At 37.7% G+C, this 15,542-nt stretch overlaps 1 protein-coding gene across 1 annotated transcript in view; it reads left to right on the forward strand.

Moving 5' to 3' along the window:
* LOC113055963 (RNA binding protein fox-1 homolog 3) overlaps nucleotides 1-3,661 on the forward strand; it is a 377,645-nt gene extending 373,984 nt beyond the window's left edge. The window contains exon 14 of the mRNA XM_026222363.1: nucleotides 309-3,661. Within this exon, the coding sequence (XP_026078148.1) occupies nucleotides 309-311 (3 nt within the window). The 3' untranslated portion in view covers nucleotides 312-3,661. The remainder of the gene's footprint in view (nucleotides 1-308) is intronic.
* Nucleotides 3,662-15,542: the final 11,881 nt, after the last annotated feature.

Below are 15,542 nucleotides of genomic sequence, written 5' to 3' on the forward strand. Positions count from 1 at the left end.
AATTTGAAGTTGAACATTTGTCATTTAAAATAAAATAAAAATCATATTATTAAATGTTGTTATTATTATTTTTAATAGTTACATTGTTTCATATGAATCATTCAGTTAAAGTTTTAATTCAAATTTTCATCCTTAAAATGTTGAATAGAAATGTATGAAATTATTAAAATGCAAATAGAAGCATTTTCACTAATGGTCTCAGACTTTTGGGCCCCACTCTATGTGCATGTTAAAGATAGTCTACATGCACCTCAGCAGCATACATTGCAAATTAACTCACGTTTTCTCTATTTCTTTTGCATTTCTAGTAAATACAAAGAAAGAAGACAATGGAGAAGAGCAGCAGCTAAAAAGGAACAAAAAGGATAAAGGAAGAAAAGTGTCAATGAAAAAAAAACATACAAAAAGAAGTTAAGAGGAAATCCTTACACCGAGGCTGTCAGGAGAAGGCATTATATATCTCTGTGGGGATGCGAGACTGACGCAGTCAAGCTGTGGATGAAAAGAGGAGCTTAGCTTTCACCTGGGACAGCCTTTCGGGGTTGAGGAGAAGAGGAGAGGTCGTCAAAAAACTTTTTATTTTTCTAAACTTTTTTAAGTTTATGGTTTCAAAAAGATGAGTGTATATATATCTATATAGCGATATATATGTATGTATAAATATGTTACAAAAAAAAGAAGTGAAAAAAAAAACTAGCAACAGAGTTATGAATTAGTGCTGTAGGAGGGGGGATGGGGGTGTATTTGTTGGTACTTCACACCCACCACCCCCCTCCCACCGCAGACCTCCTTGTCCGGCCTTTCGCTAGGAGGGTCAAGGGGGCCGGGCAGAGAGGCTAAAGACCCACCAGACATGATTCCATGTGGCCCCTCTTCATCCAGTGCCCTTGAATATATGGCACAGCTGGGTCTTCCATCAGTAGGTGTATGTCATGGTTGAACTGCATTGCTTCCTTGGGGAAAAAGGCCTTTAGTCGCTAACATAGGGAGCTGTTATTCATCCTGTTTCGATGTAAGCAGACAAACTCGCATGGGACTCCAAATTTCAGTCTAACAGTACATCAGGTTGCTATTCAGGTGTCGCATGGAACAGGGCTCGAAAAGACACTGTAAATAAACCACCCGAGCCCAGTCTGTCTGAAGTAGGGAATGCACAGTCATCCTGCTGTTGTTTGTAGCACAATACGAAAGGTTTTACTGGGATGTGTGCGTGCGTGTGTTCTTGTGTGTGAGTGGTTACGGGCTGAAGGGGGCTTTATTAGAGTCATGTTGGGTCGCGGCGGCCCCAGAGCCCAGGGCTACCAAAAAGCATTTCATTGTAGTGTTGTGGAGGTGGCCGTGCTGTGTAGTAAACACTTTTGTATGTGGTGTCATGAGGCTACAAATTAAGAAAATTGGAGCTGTCTTCTCGGTATTGTCACGAGAGTTTCACTATCCATCTTGAAAATGGGTTCCTGCCCACCGCAAGGTGGAAAACAATGTGCCAGTTTAGTCATACGGTTGTGAGCAAAGTTTTATTAAAAATCGATTACCTTTCTACTTCTAACGAGCTCCATTTCAGTGACACATCCTTATATATTTAAACGTTGTACTAATTACATGCTGCTCAGCGTGGTCAACGTCGATTGTAGCCATTTACTAATGTTGTATTATTGTATTACCACTATGAAAAACATTTATATATGGATATATCTATTTGTGACTTTGCGACCCTTCAAAAAGGATTGTACCTTTTTCTTAATTTTTTTTTTTTGATGGTGGTGGTCCAGGTTTATTTTCGGCGGCGATTTATGCAAGTACTGAGTGATTTTCACTCGTGTGGCGTTGTTCTGTTCGTCTCTATCTTTAGTTCAGCTACTGAATGTAATTCAACTTTTTATGTACGTCTTTGTTTTTTAAGCAGTACTTTGTAAATGTGGACATGGTAAACCGATTCTTTATTCTGAAGCCGGACCTGATGGAGATATTGTACGGTCCAGCTGACACCTCTCTTTTATAACAGGAGCACTCCAGCTGGCCGACGGACATTATCATGACCCTGCAGGACTATGGCAGAAAAGACATAAGACGATTGGATGAGACAGAGCAGAATTATGCTCTTTGGTTTTTATCGACATTCATTTTCCTCTGTTGTTTTTTTCTCTTTATGCAAATGGTGAACAGTTGACCCACATTCAAAAGAGGTGTCACTCTATAATCGATGATGGACAGCAGTATGTTATCCTGAGAAAGAAATGCACTGTAAAAAAAATGTTGCTGAGTTGCCTAAAAATGTGCTTCATTTGTTAACATCTAAATTGACTGGTTTTATTCAGGTCAACATTTTCATATTTAACAGGACCGAATCAACCTGCAAGCAAGTGGGTCAGATCAGGAAGAAATGCGTCTATAAAATAACAACTGCACGTTTTCCTGCTTTTTACAGTGTGTATTTTGGCTCAGTGAGAAGGAATGGTACATTTAATAGATAGCCCACCTCTACAGACAGCATTCCCAAGCTTTGCAAAATCATGCGCTTCCTCGGACTCAGGTGTTACATGACAGAACTGATGTGTTCCCTTCCATAGGTAATGATGTTACACTTTCTTGCTGCATTTTTCCTCTCAGAACAATACTTTATTTTCTACAAAACTGGTGACTCCTATCTCAGTGACTGTACTACTTTGTTAACCGAAGGATCGTGGGAAACAGTTTGCTGGGTCAGATAGCGACGGGAACTTCAGTGAAGACGTGTTGTTTCAGGGACTCTAAAATCCAAGTGACGGATTCTGCTCTGGAAGAGACTGTGACTGAACAACCTAACAAAACGATGTCAATTCTACAGAGATCTGAGACCTCTGGGTTTATTTCTTTGCTTTAGTCTGTATGAGACATTACTTGTTTACATGTCCTGTTTTTTTCGACCCTGCTGTGAGGTATATATCAGCTTTTGCACTGTATTCTTTGGCTTGTTGTCTTCCCTCTACTCTCTGTTTCCTCTCAAACAGCCCATTACCTGAGCACCAAAGTCATTCGCCGTCTTCCTCGACCCAAAGCAGAGAACCAATGCAAACTGTAATCTGCTTATAGTTTATTGCCAGAACGACAATGAAACTCAAGTGCATGTATCTGCCACTTGTTCCTCCATACGAAACGTCCTTCAGATCTACACTGGTCGTCTGCTCTAGATATTAGGGCAGGTGTGAGACCAGCTATGCAGCTCACCTGTGTCTGCACAGTTCCCTTGAACTTCATTCAAACACAGTCAAGCCAATGGAAACGACAAACTTATCTTGGCAATTGCTTTTCCCAACACAAAAAAGGAAAAAAGATGAACTCCTGCCAACATGATTTTCCTCATCGCCATTGCCAGATCCCTGAAGCACAAGAGTTTGAATGGAAGTCATGTTAGTTGTCTCAGTGATAGTTACCCTCCATGTAGTGTGTGTGTGTGTGTGTGTGCGTGCGTGTGTGTACATGTGTGTGCTTCCAGCTCTTTTGTTTTCTACTGAAAATATACAAAAGCTACTTCCTCTGTCATCTCAATATAAAATGTATTATATTAAAGGTTCTCTACATGTGCAACACAAGCTCTACGCAACAACAAATCTATCATTTGGGGTTTTATTTTGTTTTCATTTTCTCTCATTCTTTTTCAAATTTTGAAGTTGTTCCAAATACATAAGCGCAAAAAAAAGAAAGCAAAAAAACTTAGAAAAAAAAAGAAACCAATATAAAGTATTCTATTCAAAATGAAATGACGAAACTTCTGCTGTCCTGGATCTGTACTCTAAATTTCAGTTTTCTTTCTGTATGCATCCAATGTGCTTCAAACAACCAGAACTGTTTATTAATGAAATCATTATATTATTATGATTATGATTATTATTATTACTATCATGATTAATATGGTTATAAATAAATATTTCTTTCTTCAATAACAGAGACTCAAATCTCTGAGCTTGGCATCTGAATTATGAGGGCATTTACTCTACATGTACACTAAACATACTTTATATAACGTAGTCAAAATACACAATTTGTTAATCAGAGCTCACTGAAATACTCGACTCTGATTGGTCAATCATGCGTTATCTTGTTTTTTCAGATATAGAATTGTTTAATAGCACACAATGTGTAATTAGTATATGGCACGTTTTTAAAAAGAAGCCTAATGTAATTGAATTAGAAGGGAACATAAAACATTCATAAATTATAGACAATGTGAAACCACACATAAATCCATTTTTCTCATAGTTTTCATAATTTATCATAGTCAAAGACACTTTTTTTTTTAAACTCATGCTGATTACAACAAAACTAGCTCATTGAAGGGACTGTACCAACTTTGATTAGTTAATTGTTATTAATCCTAAAGATAAAGACAAGCTTCTGCACTCATTAAGACAGCTACTTGTTTTAGAATTAACTGGTATTTTAAAAAAGTAAATGAGTCAGTGCCTCACTCATTAAAGTCCTGAATGGATCAGTGTTTTTAATGAATCCTCTGAATAAATTATTAAATGACTCATAAAGATGGTGAAATGTTTTGCTCCTGAATGAATTAATTTGTTTGAATGAATCAGATGATTGTATGATTCAAATGACTCTTTCATTTGTCACCACCAATTGCTGTGCTTATATAACCTGCAGAAAGAGTCACTGAAAAAAATCTCATTATTAATACACATACTGGAACAACAGGGATCATTTAGAACACGAATTAGTCACTTTTTGTTCAAATCTAAATAGGGTATGTTTTTCAGTTTTATTATTTCCTTTCTCTCCTTTTTCAGCCACTAAAGGTGTTGGTTCTTAAATACAGCAAATTAAATATTAACAATGACTGACTGGAAATAAATGGCATTTAAAGTATAATTTGACCTTCTAAAAGAGCTGCTGAAAAATATTTGACCCGATTTGTCGTACGTCCTCCGGTTTGTATCACTGCCAGTGATAAGTTGTAGAATTAAGAGTGAAAGGGATGATGGGAGTTCTTGGCCAATTTGTCTTTTGTTCCCTTAGGGCCACAAGACAAAGTGGTCCTGTCCATCTCCACAATGATCATTTACCTACACAAAGCAAACGAACCATCGATCCCACTCGCACCCTACAAAACAGCACAAAGATGTTCACATACCTACGCTAACGAACAGCTTTCCACCTCCAGCATTGATCCCATGGTTCAGTACTTTGTCATCCCCTCATTACACAGGCTGTGAAAGGTCTCGTCCAATCAAAGAAGACTTTACACCTCGTCCGGAGGTCACCAGAGGAACCTCTTGGAAAAAGGAACAAATGAGAAGATTGCTCTTGAAGAACAATAGCACGAAGCCTTAGTTTTATCTCTTCATCTCTTTCAAATGACAGTCTTTATATTTGTCAAAGAAAGAAGCCAAACTCAAGCTGATTTGAAATGCAAACCCCCATGATCCAGCTTCGGCAAATGTGTTTATATTAAATAAGTATGGTCTTATATGTTAAATAAGAACAGGAAAGAAAGGAAAATGTACAAAAGACATTTTACATTTTCTTTAAAAGAAAGAATCCAGTCATTCTTGACCACATACCTTCAAAAAGTCTTCAAACAAATAGCAGAATTAAGAACAGACGGGCAGTTCAAGCATCTTGGCATTTCTCCATCCCTTCTTGCACGAGAAAACCACAGCTCATCCAGTCATCTAAATCCCACTGTCAATTCTGCCTATGTAGAAATCATCCATTCATGGCCTGGTTGAAGAGTTGGTTCACTCTGGCCTTACATTGTGACTGACAGGCTTGACAAGCAAAGTTTCAGACACTACCCTAACCCTGCCAGCGGGACACAAAAGCCGCTATTCCCAGGATGAAAACTATTAAGAGTACATGCTAGCTTGCCCCCTTGTGCTCTGCAAGACTTGTGTTAATTACACATGAATATCGCATGTAACAACAGGCTATATCCTTTCATCTGAGCTCGGCGCGAGAGAGAGCAAGCAAGCAACGGAAGAGGGAAAAAATGGCAGCGCATTAATACTAATCACTGGTGCGGTAAATTAATTTCGGATTGCTTCTCTGGGTTCGTACAAAATTGTTTTGTTGAGGGGAAAAAGGAGATTAAAGCTTTAATTATACTTGGTAATACATTTCACAAAATAAATCCCCCCTATTTAAAGGGTCTCTTTCGATGCGGTAATGTGGTGTCTGTCACAAGGCAGGGTTATAATGAGACCCAGCAGACGAGGTGTTCACCCATTTCTCATTTTAAATTGAGCAGTAAAGAGTAGTTTTGCAAGTCATTTAATTATTTGAATTATTTTAATGATTCAAATATATATATAAACATCATTTGAAAATATAGAAAAATCATTTTACGTTTAAAGAAATAATAATTATGAAAGTAACATTTTGCAAGGAAAAGAAATAAAATAATTGTTGGCTTAATATGAAAGCCATTTTCATAAAACACGTTTTTGGCTAATATAAAAATCTTTAATCTTTCAAGGTGATGGCGAAAGGAGCAATTGTGTAAAATTCTGTCATTAAACTTTACAAATGATATCATTTACTGAGTAGCATTCATTAACAGTTATGAACAATTTTAAAAACAACTTTTGGACGGCGGAAAGTTTTGTCAAAGAAGCCAGAATCATTTTCATTCTATGTCTTTATCACTGCTTAAACATGCATTTTAACTAACTTTATGGTATTTTTATATGTGTTTGTGCGTTTCACTTGAAAACACCATTTAAATTCAAGGCTCAGTAAATTACAATATTAAAGTAAATTTCATATTTGTTCTGCTTTTGAAACACAGAAAGTACACAGGAATTAAAACAATGTAATCCAATGTATGTCTCCACTTTTAACTTCCCATTCTGTTGGGTTTTACTTGTAAGTATCAGCTAAATAAATAAAAATAAATCCCCATCACTGTGGAGGAAGATTATCCGTGATTGTATTGTACATTTTGGTTTGTTCAACAAAAGTCTATATATTTTTCCAAGTCAAAATCTCTTTGTAAATGTTCCAGTAGAAAAAAAGAAAGTCGAAATTCATACAGGTTTGGAGCAACATGACAGAATTTTCATTTTTGACTGATATAAATATTCAGTGCAGTAAACACTTTAATTTGACCACATAAAGAACCAGTATATCCTCTACCATTTAAGAGCTTTTGTCATCACTATTGAATCTTGAGAAAATCATCACGCGATTTTTATTCCTTTCTTTTACCTGGCAGTTTGACAAGAACCCAGAAAAAGCAGTCATGGCGATGTCTGGCAAAGCAAAACCACAGAAATAAAGAAATATCAAGGGAGAATAATAGAGATGGAGCGAGTGCATCAGGAGAACGAGAGGAAGTAGACTCTACTTGGACACGGCTGAGATTACAGACTCAAATGAGAGTAAATATTTACTAAGGGCTCGACGAGAGCAAGAGGGAGCATTCAGTCATCAAATAAACAAGCACAAACACAGATACACACACTCACTTTCTGCCCAGTGCTTGCTCCGTTGCTGGAAGATCTCATTAAATGCAGGTCAACTTTTGTCTGCCCACCTCTGGGTTCAGACTTCACTAATCTGCCATCACAACTGCATTGTCTAGCATTACACACACACACAGATTTCCAGACACAAGAGCAAACACGCGCTTGCTCCCCAGCGTGTGCTCTGTCTACAGGTCTCCAAATCCCGCCACAAACAAACCACAGCAACACTGCTGATCTACTGCTAGCTTTCAGCACAGACCAGGAAAAGAGAGTGACAGAGGAGTAATACTGGCTGCTTTCATTTCACTTGAACCCTCATGTGAATTCTTCCCCTTAGATACATTCAGGCTGCTTAATGAGAAATGGGTTGAAGCGAGCAAAACATTTCTCCTTGGACAATCCCAGTGTATCTACTGTGTATACATGAATATACATTACAAACATGTGTTTTTGATTTGAAAGGTCAGCCATGGTGATGTTTTTGTAGAGGAAATGTATATATTAGCAGCATAAATTAGCACCACAATCTATTTGAAATGGAAAATAGATAAATCCAAGAGTTATATATATATATACATACATATATATACTGTATTTTTTATATTTATATAATTTATATGTTTTTTTTTATTTATGCTGTTATTCAGTCATTAACTTTGAAGACTTGGAATATAGTACAAGACCACATTTATAATGCTTTTGCATCTTTTTTTGAAGCCTCGTCAACACCATTCATTGTAATTGCATGAAAATGCACAGCCAACATATTCATAAAGTCCCTTTTTGTGTTTTATAGAAGAAAGAACGTCATATAGGTTTGGGATGACATGAAGGTGAGTTAATGATGGTAGACTTTTCATTTATGGGGAAACTATCCCTTGAAGCAGTAAGGATTTGTCTTTTCGTTGTCAGGAGCTGGAAGTATTAGTTGTGTTTACTCCAGCTTTGTGACGAATACTCCTGTTTAAGGAAGCTCATCTGTCTGAGTCACACTCCGTCTAGTTTCAGCTGGCTTACAGCACCGCCTGTTTAAAATGGAAGCGTACAGTCATAGTAATTCAGGCTGGGTTTATTACATTATTGTTATTCTGGTTCAGTTGAAGAACGCTTGACTGTTAGAGTAACATCATTACCCAGGCCATGAAGTACCAGTCATGTTTAACAGAATCTGAAGGGAATGGTGAATAGACAATTGGATATTAATTGCACACATTTAAATATTCGCTGAATAAAATGGATTATAAAAAAATGAATAATATGTAATGTAGAATTATCACTGCACCCTTTCTCCCTCTCTAGTCCTTTTGCTCTCTCCTTCTTTCTTCCATTCAATTTTTTTTCAAATGCCCGGAGGTCCATGGAGGGTTTTTCTCTTCCTTACTGCTGTTTAAAGAGATCACATAAAATAGAGGGAGAGATGCAGGGGGAGCTGTAATAGTGCTGGAATATTGTAACTATGGTGACGAGCAGCCCAGTGATATCCTTCCTCTAGCTTTATTATGGGAGTTTATCATGACCGTTGTCAAGTTTATATGTTGAAATCACTCAGGCTCAGGAGTTCAATGCTTCTTCTGCCTTGAGTGGTCTGGGTGGTCTTGAGTGGTTGGTGGACTTCTAAATGAGGAAGCAAACCCTTTGTTCGTTTTTTTTATTTTTATTTATTTATTTAAAGTAATGATAAATGTTGTAATAAAAGTAATGCTAAAAATAAATCTTGTTATTTTAAAGTTCTATTTAAAGAACAAAAATAATTAAGCAACTGTTTTCAACTTTGATAATAGTAAGAAATGTTTCATGAGCACCATCAGAATATTATAATTATTTATTAATATATTACTGATATTTTAAAATTTTACAGTAGCCTATTCGTGTTTTTACTGTATTTTGGTTAAATAAATGCACCGTAGTTGAGCATAAACACAATATAATCTTAACAACACCAAACTTTTGAACAGTATAGTGTAAATGTCATAAAAATGCATTTTGTGTGCGTGTTGCCAGGTTTTTATAGTAAACTGATTTTTGATGGATATCATGGTTTATTGTACATGTAAATACACTCACTATAGATAAGTCAATCAATGATACCGTACTGTCATCAATACTATATTTATTGTACTTGTTTAAACATACTTTTATTCAAATCAAAATGACATTTCTTCAGAATTAAAAATGACAAGAATACATTGCAAAGCAGATTTCATATATCTTTTGTTTGTTACAACTTCATGTTGTTTTTACAGTAATCTTTAATTTAACCAAGCTCAGTGTTTGCTAACAACCAGCTGTGTCACCGATCTTGATTTCAAGTGAGTTCATTTTATTTTGGAGGTGACTAAAAGTGGTCTTCATAGGTGAGGTACTTTCTAGTTAGTCCAGTCATTTCCACCAGTTTAACCTATTCAGGCCAATAAGCAGACAGGCTTTGAACATCAAAGGTAGAGGGAAAAAGATTCACAGTGCAGTCAGCCAATCATAGTGATGTGAAGGCACTGAATCCTCTCGCCTGTCCTTGCCTTTATCTTTCTCATTTTTATGCCATGTTTTTGAAGATTTGTGAGAGCATGATGAGTAATGCTACTTTTTAAAAACAGACCTCATAGACCCCCACCTCATACTTCATACTGTTTGTTTTGTTGTATATTTGTAATGTCTGTTTTTTTATCTCTGCATTTTTATATCTTCTCATCTGCAATAGGCACTGCCTCTTCTGATAAAATGCCTGTAAAGACAAGAAACTCGTCCTGAAACCCTTTCAACTGAATGTGCATTGAAATGTGATTGTCTGTCCAAGACCGAGATCATTGATCAAGATTTCTGTCCTTTTAAGCACACGTAGAAGCCCTGAATGAGCTTGCCCTAGTTGTTTGACAAGAAATGACGGGAGTCTGGCTCCATGAATTAACTGGGCACAAGCGGGACTACTGGGAAAGGAGAAGAACATGTCCATCCCTGCCGAACAGAGCAGCCACATGTCTTGACCCACTTCGGTGTGTTTTGAAAACAGATTCTCAGAATTTAAAAGAGTCCTTTATACTGTACGTGAGTGTTTAGAGGCCTCAGAATCAGAGGATATATTCATTTCCTCTATAAATGAGCTTATATATTGCCATTTTTCGTTGGATTTTAACATGGGAGCAATGGGCCATTATGTGGGTGAATTACATGGGTGAAAGCAAGATCACATTTTACCCCAAAATCAAGAAAAAAATGTATAAAAAAAAAGAAAAACAGATAATTTTAGATGTTTTTCACAATAATGCCAATTTCTCATTTCCATTTTGCGTTTGGAATTATTTATCTTTGTATTTATTCATGTAATTCCCATTATTCTCATTGGTGATTCATATTACGGTAATACACTTTATTTAAACTGGCATAATTTGAAGCGAGCACAACAAATGCTATAGCATTATGCTAAAAAAAACTTCATAATTTGTGATTATATAATTGTTTTTGTTTACAGTCATGTACTTCGGAATGAATATGCCACTTTTTTATTTTCTTTTTGTTATTTGTATACTTAAAAAAAAAATAACCTTCAATACGTTTTTTTTTTCAAAAATCTCTTTACACTATTGTTCTTCTTTCGATTCGAGGGTGAAATGTGACCTATGAAATTGTGAAATTCACCTGTATCAAGTGTTTTTTCATGCCACACAAACTGCAAGTATCACACATCAGCCAAAACGTTCAGAATCAAGCAGTCGAACGGTCTAAAAGAGCGGGGGCTTGAGTAATTCACTCAGCACGCTGACTCAGTCACTCTCTTGTTAATTAATGAAATTGCTTGAGCGGTTTCAGGTTGGTGACTCATTGGACTGGTACGCTCATTGATATCTTCCTGTAGAGCGTGGGCGTCAGGCAATGTGCAGAGCCACCACACAGGATTGAGTGCTGAGCGCATGTGCTCGCATGGCATGTTTATCCACTTCATTATTTAGTGTTAATTAAGTTGGAAGCCTTCACCAGTAAGGCAGAACAGTAGCATCTGCTGCGGGACAGAGAAAAAGAGGGGCGGACGAGCCTGTGAATCTGAGATGAGGGGGCCACTTTCACAACCAAGAGGAACGGAAACGAGCGCCAACGTGATAAGTCTTTAGTGGACCAATTAATGAAGTATGTAAGGTGGGGAGGGGCCGGTGGGACAGGACAAAGCCCTGGCATCTGGGTGGGAAGCACATTACAAGAGCCTATTCTGCTGTTTGAACACCCATAAAAGGTCCATTAAAAAAGGGAGGCCCCCTTTAACACTTCCCTGTTGTGTACTAGTCATCCCTCTGCGCATGGGCATGACCATGGAGCAAAAGTGTCCATTAAAGGTTTAATGGTCCTACACTCATAGGACGGTCGCCCCACACTCCCCAAAGTCCCCGGACTCTAATCGTCCGCAATTAAAAGGGAATCATGCGGGCAAAATAACTGGCCAAATGCACCTCAGGGAGAACTTGTCAAGTGACAGAGGGGACCTCTAATGGTTTTTGAATGTAAATATTTGTTGACTTCAGCAACAGGGCTGTGCAACTTTAAAATCTGATTGAGGGGAACCGGAGGAGCTCTTTCCCAAGCCAAATGTAATTATTTCCAGTGCCGAAAAACTTTTCTCTCTGTAGAAGTGCCCTCTGAGGAGCTGCTGTTAATGTTTATTTGTGCTGAGAGGAGGGAGCACATCTCTACGTTTGGTTTTCAGAGTCAGTAACCGGGAAAAACCACAAGAGAGGTCAAAGGTCACTTCGGTCCACAGTCACTCCTTATTTATTATCAGTCTTTCTTGCCTACTTCTACCCACCCAGTCCTGTCCCAACCCATCAAGCCCCTCTCAAAAAAACAAATTAGCATTACAAATAGACCTGATTAACTGAAATGAAAAACAAGTGGGTAGAGTAAATAAATAGAGCATCCCATCCTGACCACCTACACGCCATGTAAAAGATTTCTGCACTTAACAAACAAACAAATGGCACAGCTCTCAGAAGAAAAAAAAAGAAGCATTTTAATTGCAGCTTTGATCATTTCACACACTAACAGCTGAGATGTTGACTATTTTTTTATTAGGTGTCATTATGCCGTATGGAGAAGAGATTTTTCTCATCCCATCCTGGGGAAAAAGTCACACAGGGGTTCAGCCTTTAATGTCTAAAAACCTGAAATAAAAATGTATCCCGTAAGAATTTGTTTTAATATGCAGCAGTACATTTAGGTACATTCTCAATTAAAAATGCATGTTACCAGCAGGCTTCAGAGGTGGATTATTTATTATATATTGGCATATGCTAATAAATACGCCTCGACATATTCAAAGTGTGTCTCAGATTAAAAATTTATATTGCTTGTGGCCCTCAGACGCAGAATATGCTACTAATGCTGTGGCCGTTTTTATAGGCGCTCTTTCCCGAGGGGTTTCAGACAAACCTGAAGACATACAGAGAGGTATCCAACCTGATTTAACCTGTCACTTAATGCATTCGGATTCACTGGTTACCTTAAATGCACAGTTATTATCAGCTGTGGTAGAAAAAAATTGCATGCATTTTCCATATTAAAGGAATTTGAGATAATTGTGCGACATGCAAGAGGAGCTTACACAGTTGTCAACTGCTATTAATCCCACACAAAGCTTCATTATATACATACATTGGAAGCTCATGTTTTTTATATCTCCTTAGATTGGCAGAGTATGTGCATGTCTGAACCACATACGGCTAGGATCAAATATCATCTCATCTATCTTCATGAGGGTTTGATTCTGACTGGGTTTGACAGCACTGAGACTTCACGGTTTTTGATATTGAGCAGAGAATAAACTGAGAACAAAGGTATAGTGTGCTGCGAATGTACATGTGCATGGAGAAAGTGGGCTTCAGTGTATTTCACCACATGACCGCGTATTGATATGGACTGTTTCAAGCTTTCTGGAAAGCTCAGGGGACAAAAGTGCATATGAGGTATCTGTGAGGAGAAATATCAAGCAGACATTTGAAGACATGACTCTGAGCAGTTTGAAAGTGATGCACCAGTGGTTGCAAAGACTTGTGCAGACAAGACTGCCATCTTCTGGCCTTAAAGTGCCAACACAGTCTTATAGACGTATACTTATGAGTATAGGTACCTGAATTCTGAGGTTAGTGCATTTTGAAATAGAAAACTGCTTATGTAGACAGATCGTGCTGCTCTGTTTTTAATGGTTTACAACTTCAATTATGTCTCTAGTTTCTTCTGTAACCATCCAGACAGGAAACTGTATTACTCACTTTATCAGACTCATGATGCAATCCACTACAGACTCATTACTGTCAGTACATTGGTTTTAATTAATGCATCCGATAAGTTTAATCACTCCCTAAAGTTGGCTGCATTTGATCCTTTTCTCATAATTGTTCACTTCATTAAAACTTACTCAGGACGGTGAATCTGAAAACAGATGGTAACACACCAGTGAAGGACTTAAAGGACTAGCCGTGACAGGTGAGCATCGAGCACAAATTGCCCTCTTTCTTCTGAAAGGTGCTTAGCTTGTCTCCAAAAGAGGCTTGGGAAGCATAATGGCAATTATATAGCCGGAAAAGTGATGGAAAAGGGGTACAGCCAGACCATTTTGCTACCTTTTTGTTAGCTTTTAGCTCTCTCTCCTGCTATTTTCTTATTTCTTCCCCCCTTCTCTCTTCATGGCAGCTGTAAAACCCGGAGAGAGACGGAGAGTTTCATAAAGCAAGGTTGGCAATGAATTACAGAGGCAAAAGAGATCAGTTACGGACAACACAGCCTGTGAAAAAGAGCACAAAGAGGATAGGGGACTAACGGAAAAGGGAGAGTCGAGACGAGAGAAGTTGGGTGATCTCAGATGACTGGAGGGAAATCATAAAAAAAAATTTAAACAACTGTTCTGATTGAGCAAACAGTTGCATCAGAGTGGGCCAATGGGTATTGACTGTGAAAGTTTAGATCAAATGCATTTAAATTGTTTGTGCTTTCCGAAAGTTTTGGTTTATGTGTCTTTGGAATTGAAAAGAGCAGAACTTTGGGATTTATGGATCCGCTTCACCTAAAGCCACATATTTTTTGAAAACTGAGTGTGTCTTTAGAGCTACCAATGTGTAAGTTAGTTAGATATGGTTTGTGAAGTCATTCAAACAGCCACATATTCAAAGTTGATTTGTCATAAGCAGTTAATCCAGCGTGCTTGAATATGAATGAGATTTAAAAGCTACAGCAAATAGATTTGTTAAAAAAATTTTTTAGGACATAATGTTGGTGTCTTCCTCACAGGCAGCTATCATATGACTTCAGTATACTGTGAAAATAGTGCATGAGCCATATGGTCTACTGAGCTTTTATAGCGATTGCTGTTCTTTATGGAGCTATAATGGAAATGCGCAGCATGAATCGGAATCTTTTGTGTTCCACAGAAGAAAGCAAGCCATACAGGATTGGGACGACATGTGGGTGAGTAAATGATGACTTTAAATTGTCATTTTAAGAGGAATTATCATTTCAGCCACAGGCTGTGCCAAGTGATTTTCCCTGTGATGTGTACTGTAAGTCATTTTGGTTAAAAGCATCTTTGAACAGAATCAGTGGACACTACATCTGCCTTTCAGTTTATCTATAGTATATTTAACCTCCATTCCAACTACCTAATTAATTAGGAACCAACTCTTATTTACAATGATGACCTGGCACGGAACGGAGATAAGGAGCCACATGGCCACAAATGCACAGTGGATTTAGATTCCCGGTCTGAGCCAGTGATATCTGGCTGCTGAATCTCATCCTCACTCCAGCCAAACCACACTTCTTTTCCTGGGCATTTCTGTCTGATTTTGGATTGTGCTTGGCTCAGAGCTTTCCTCATAGCCTGTGTTAATTACTTGGAGCTTTGTAATCCTTTTTTATGGCTTATTTATCCTTCCGTGGTCTTGGCTTGCTGATGAAAGCTTTATAAATGTATTATTTATACATTTTGCATATCTTCATCAAGGCAGCAAAAAGGCAGAATTAGAAAAGTAGACAAATCTTGTAATTTTTTTTTTCTTCCTTATGTAACATTTGCTCCTCATTCCTGCTAGTGGTTTGGTGGCAGAGCTCCAG

The sequence above is a fragment of the Carassius auratus genome, chromosome 37 (assembly GCF_003368295.1).
Source record: "Carassius auratus strain Wakin chromosome 37, ASM336829v1, whole genome shotgun sequence".
Lineage (NCBI taxonomy): Eukaryota > Metazoa > Chordata > Actinopteri > Cypriniformes > Cyprinidae > Carassius > Carassius auratus.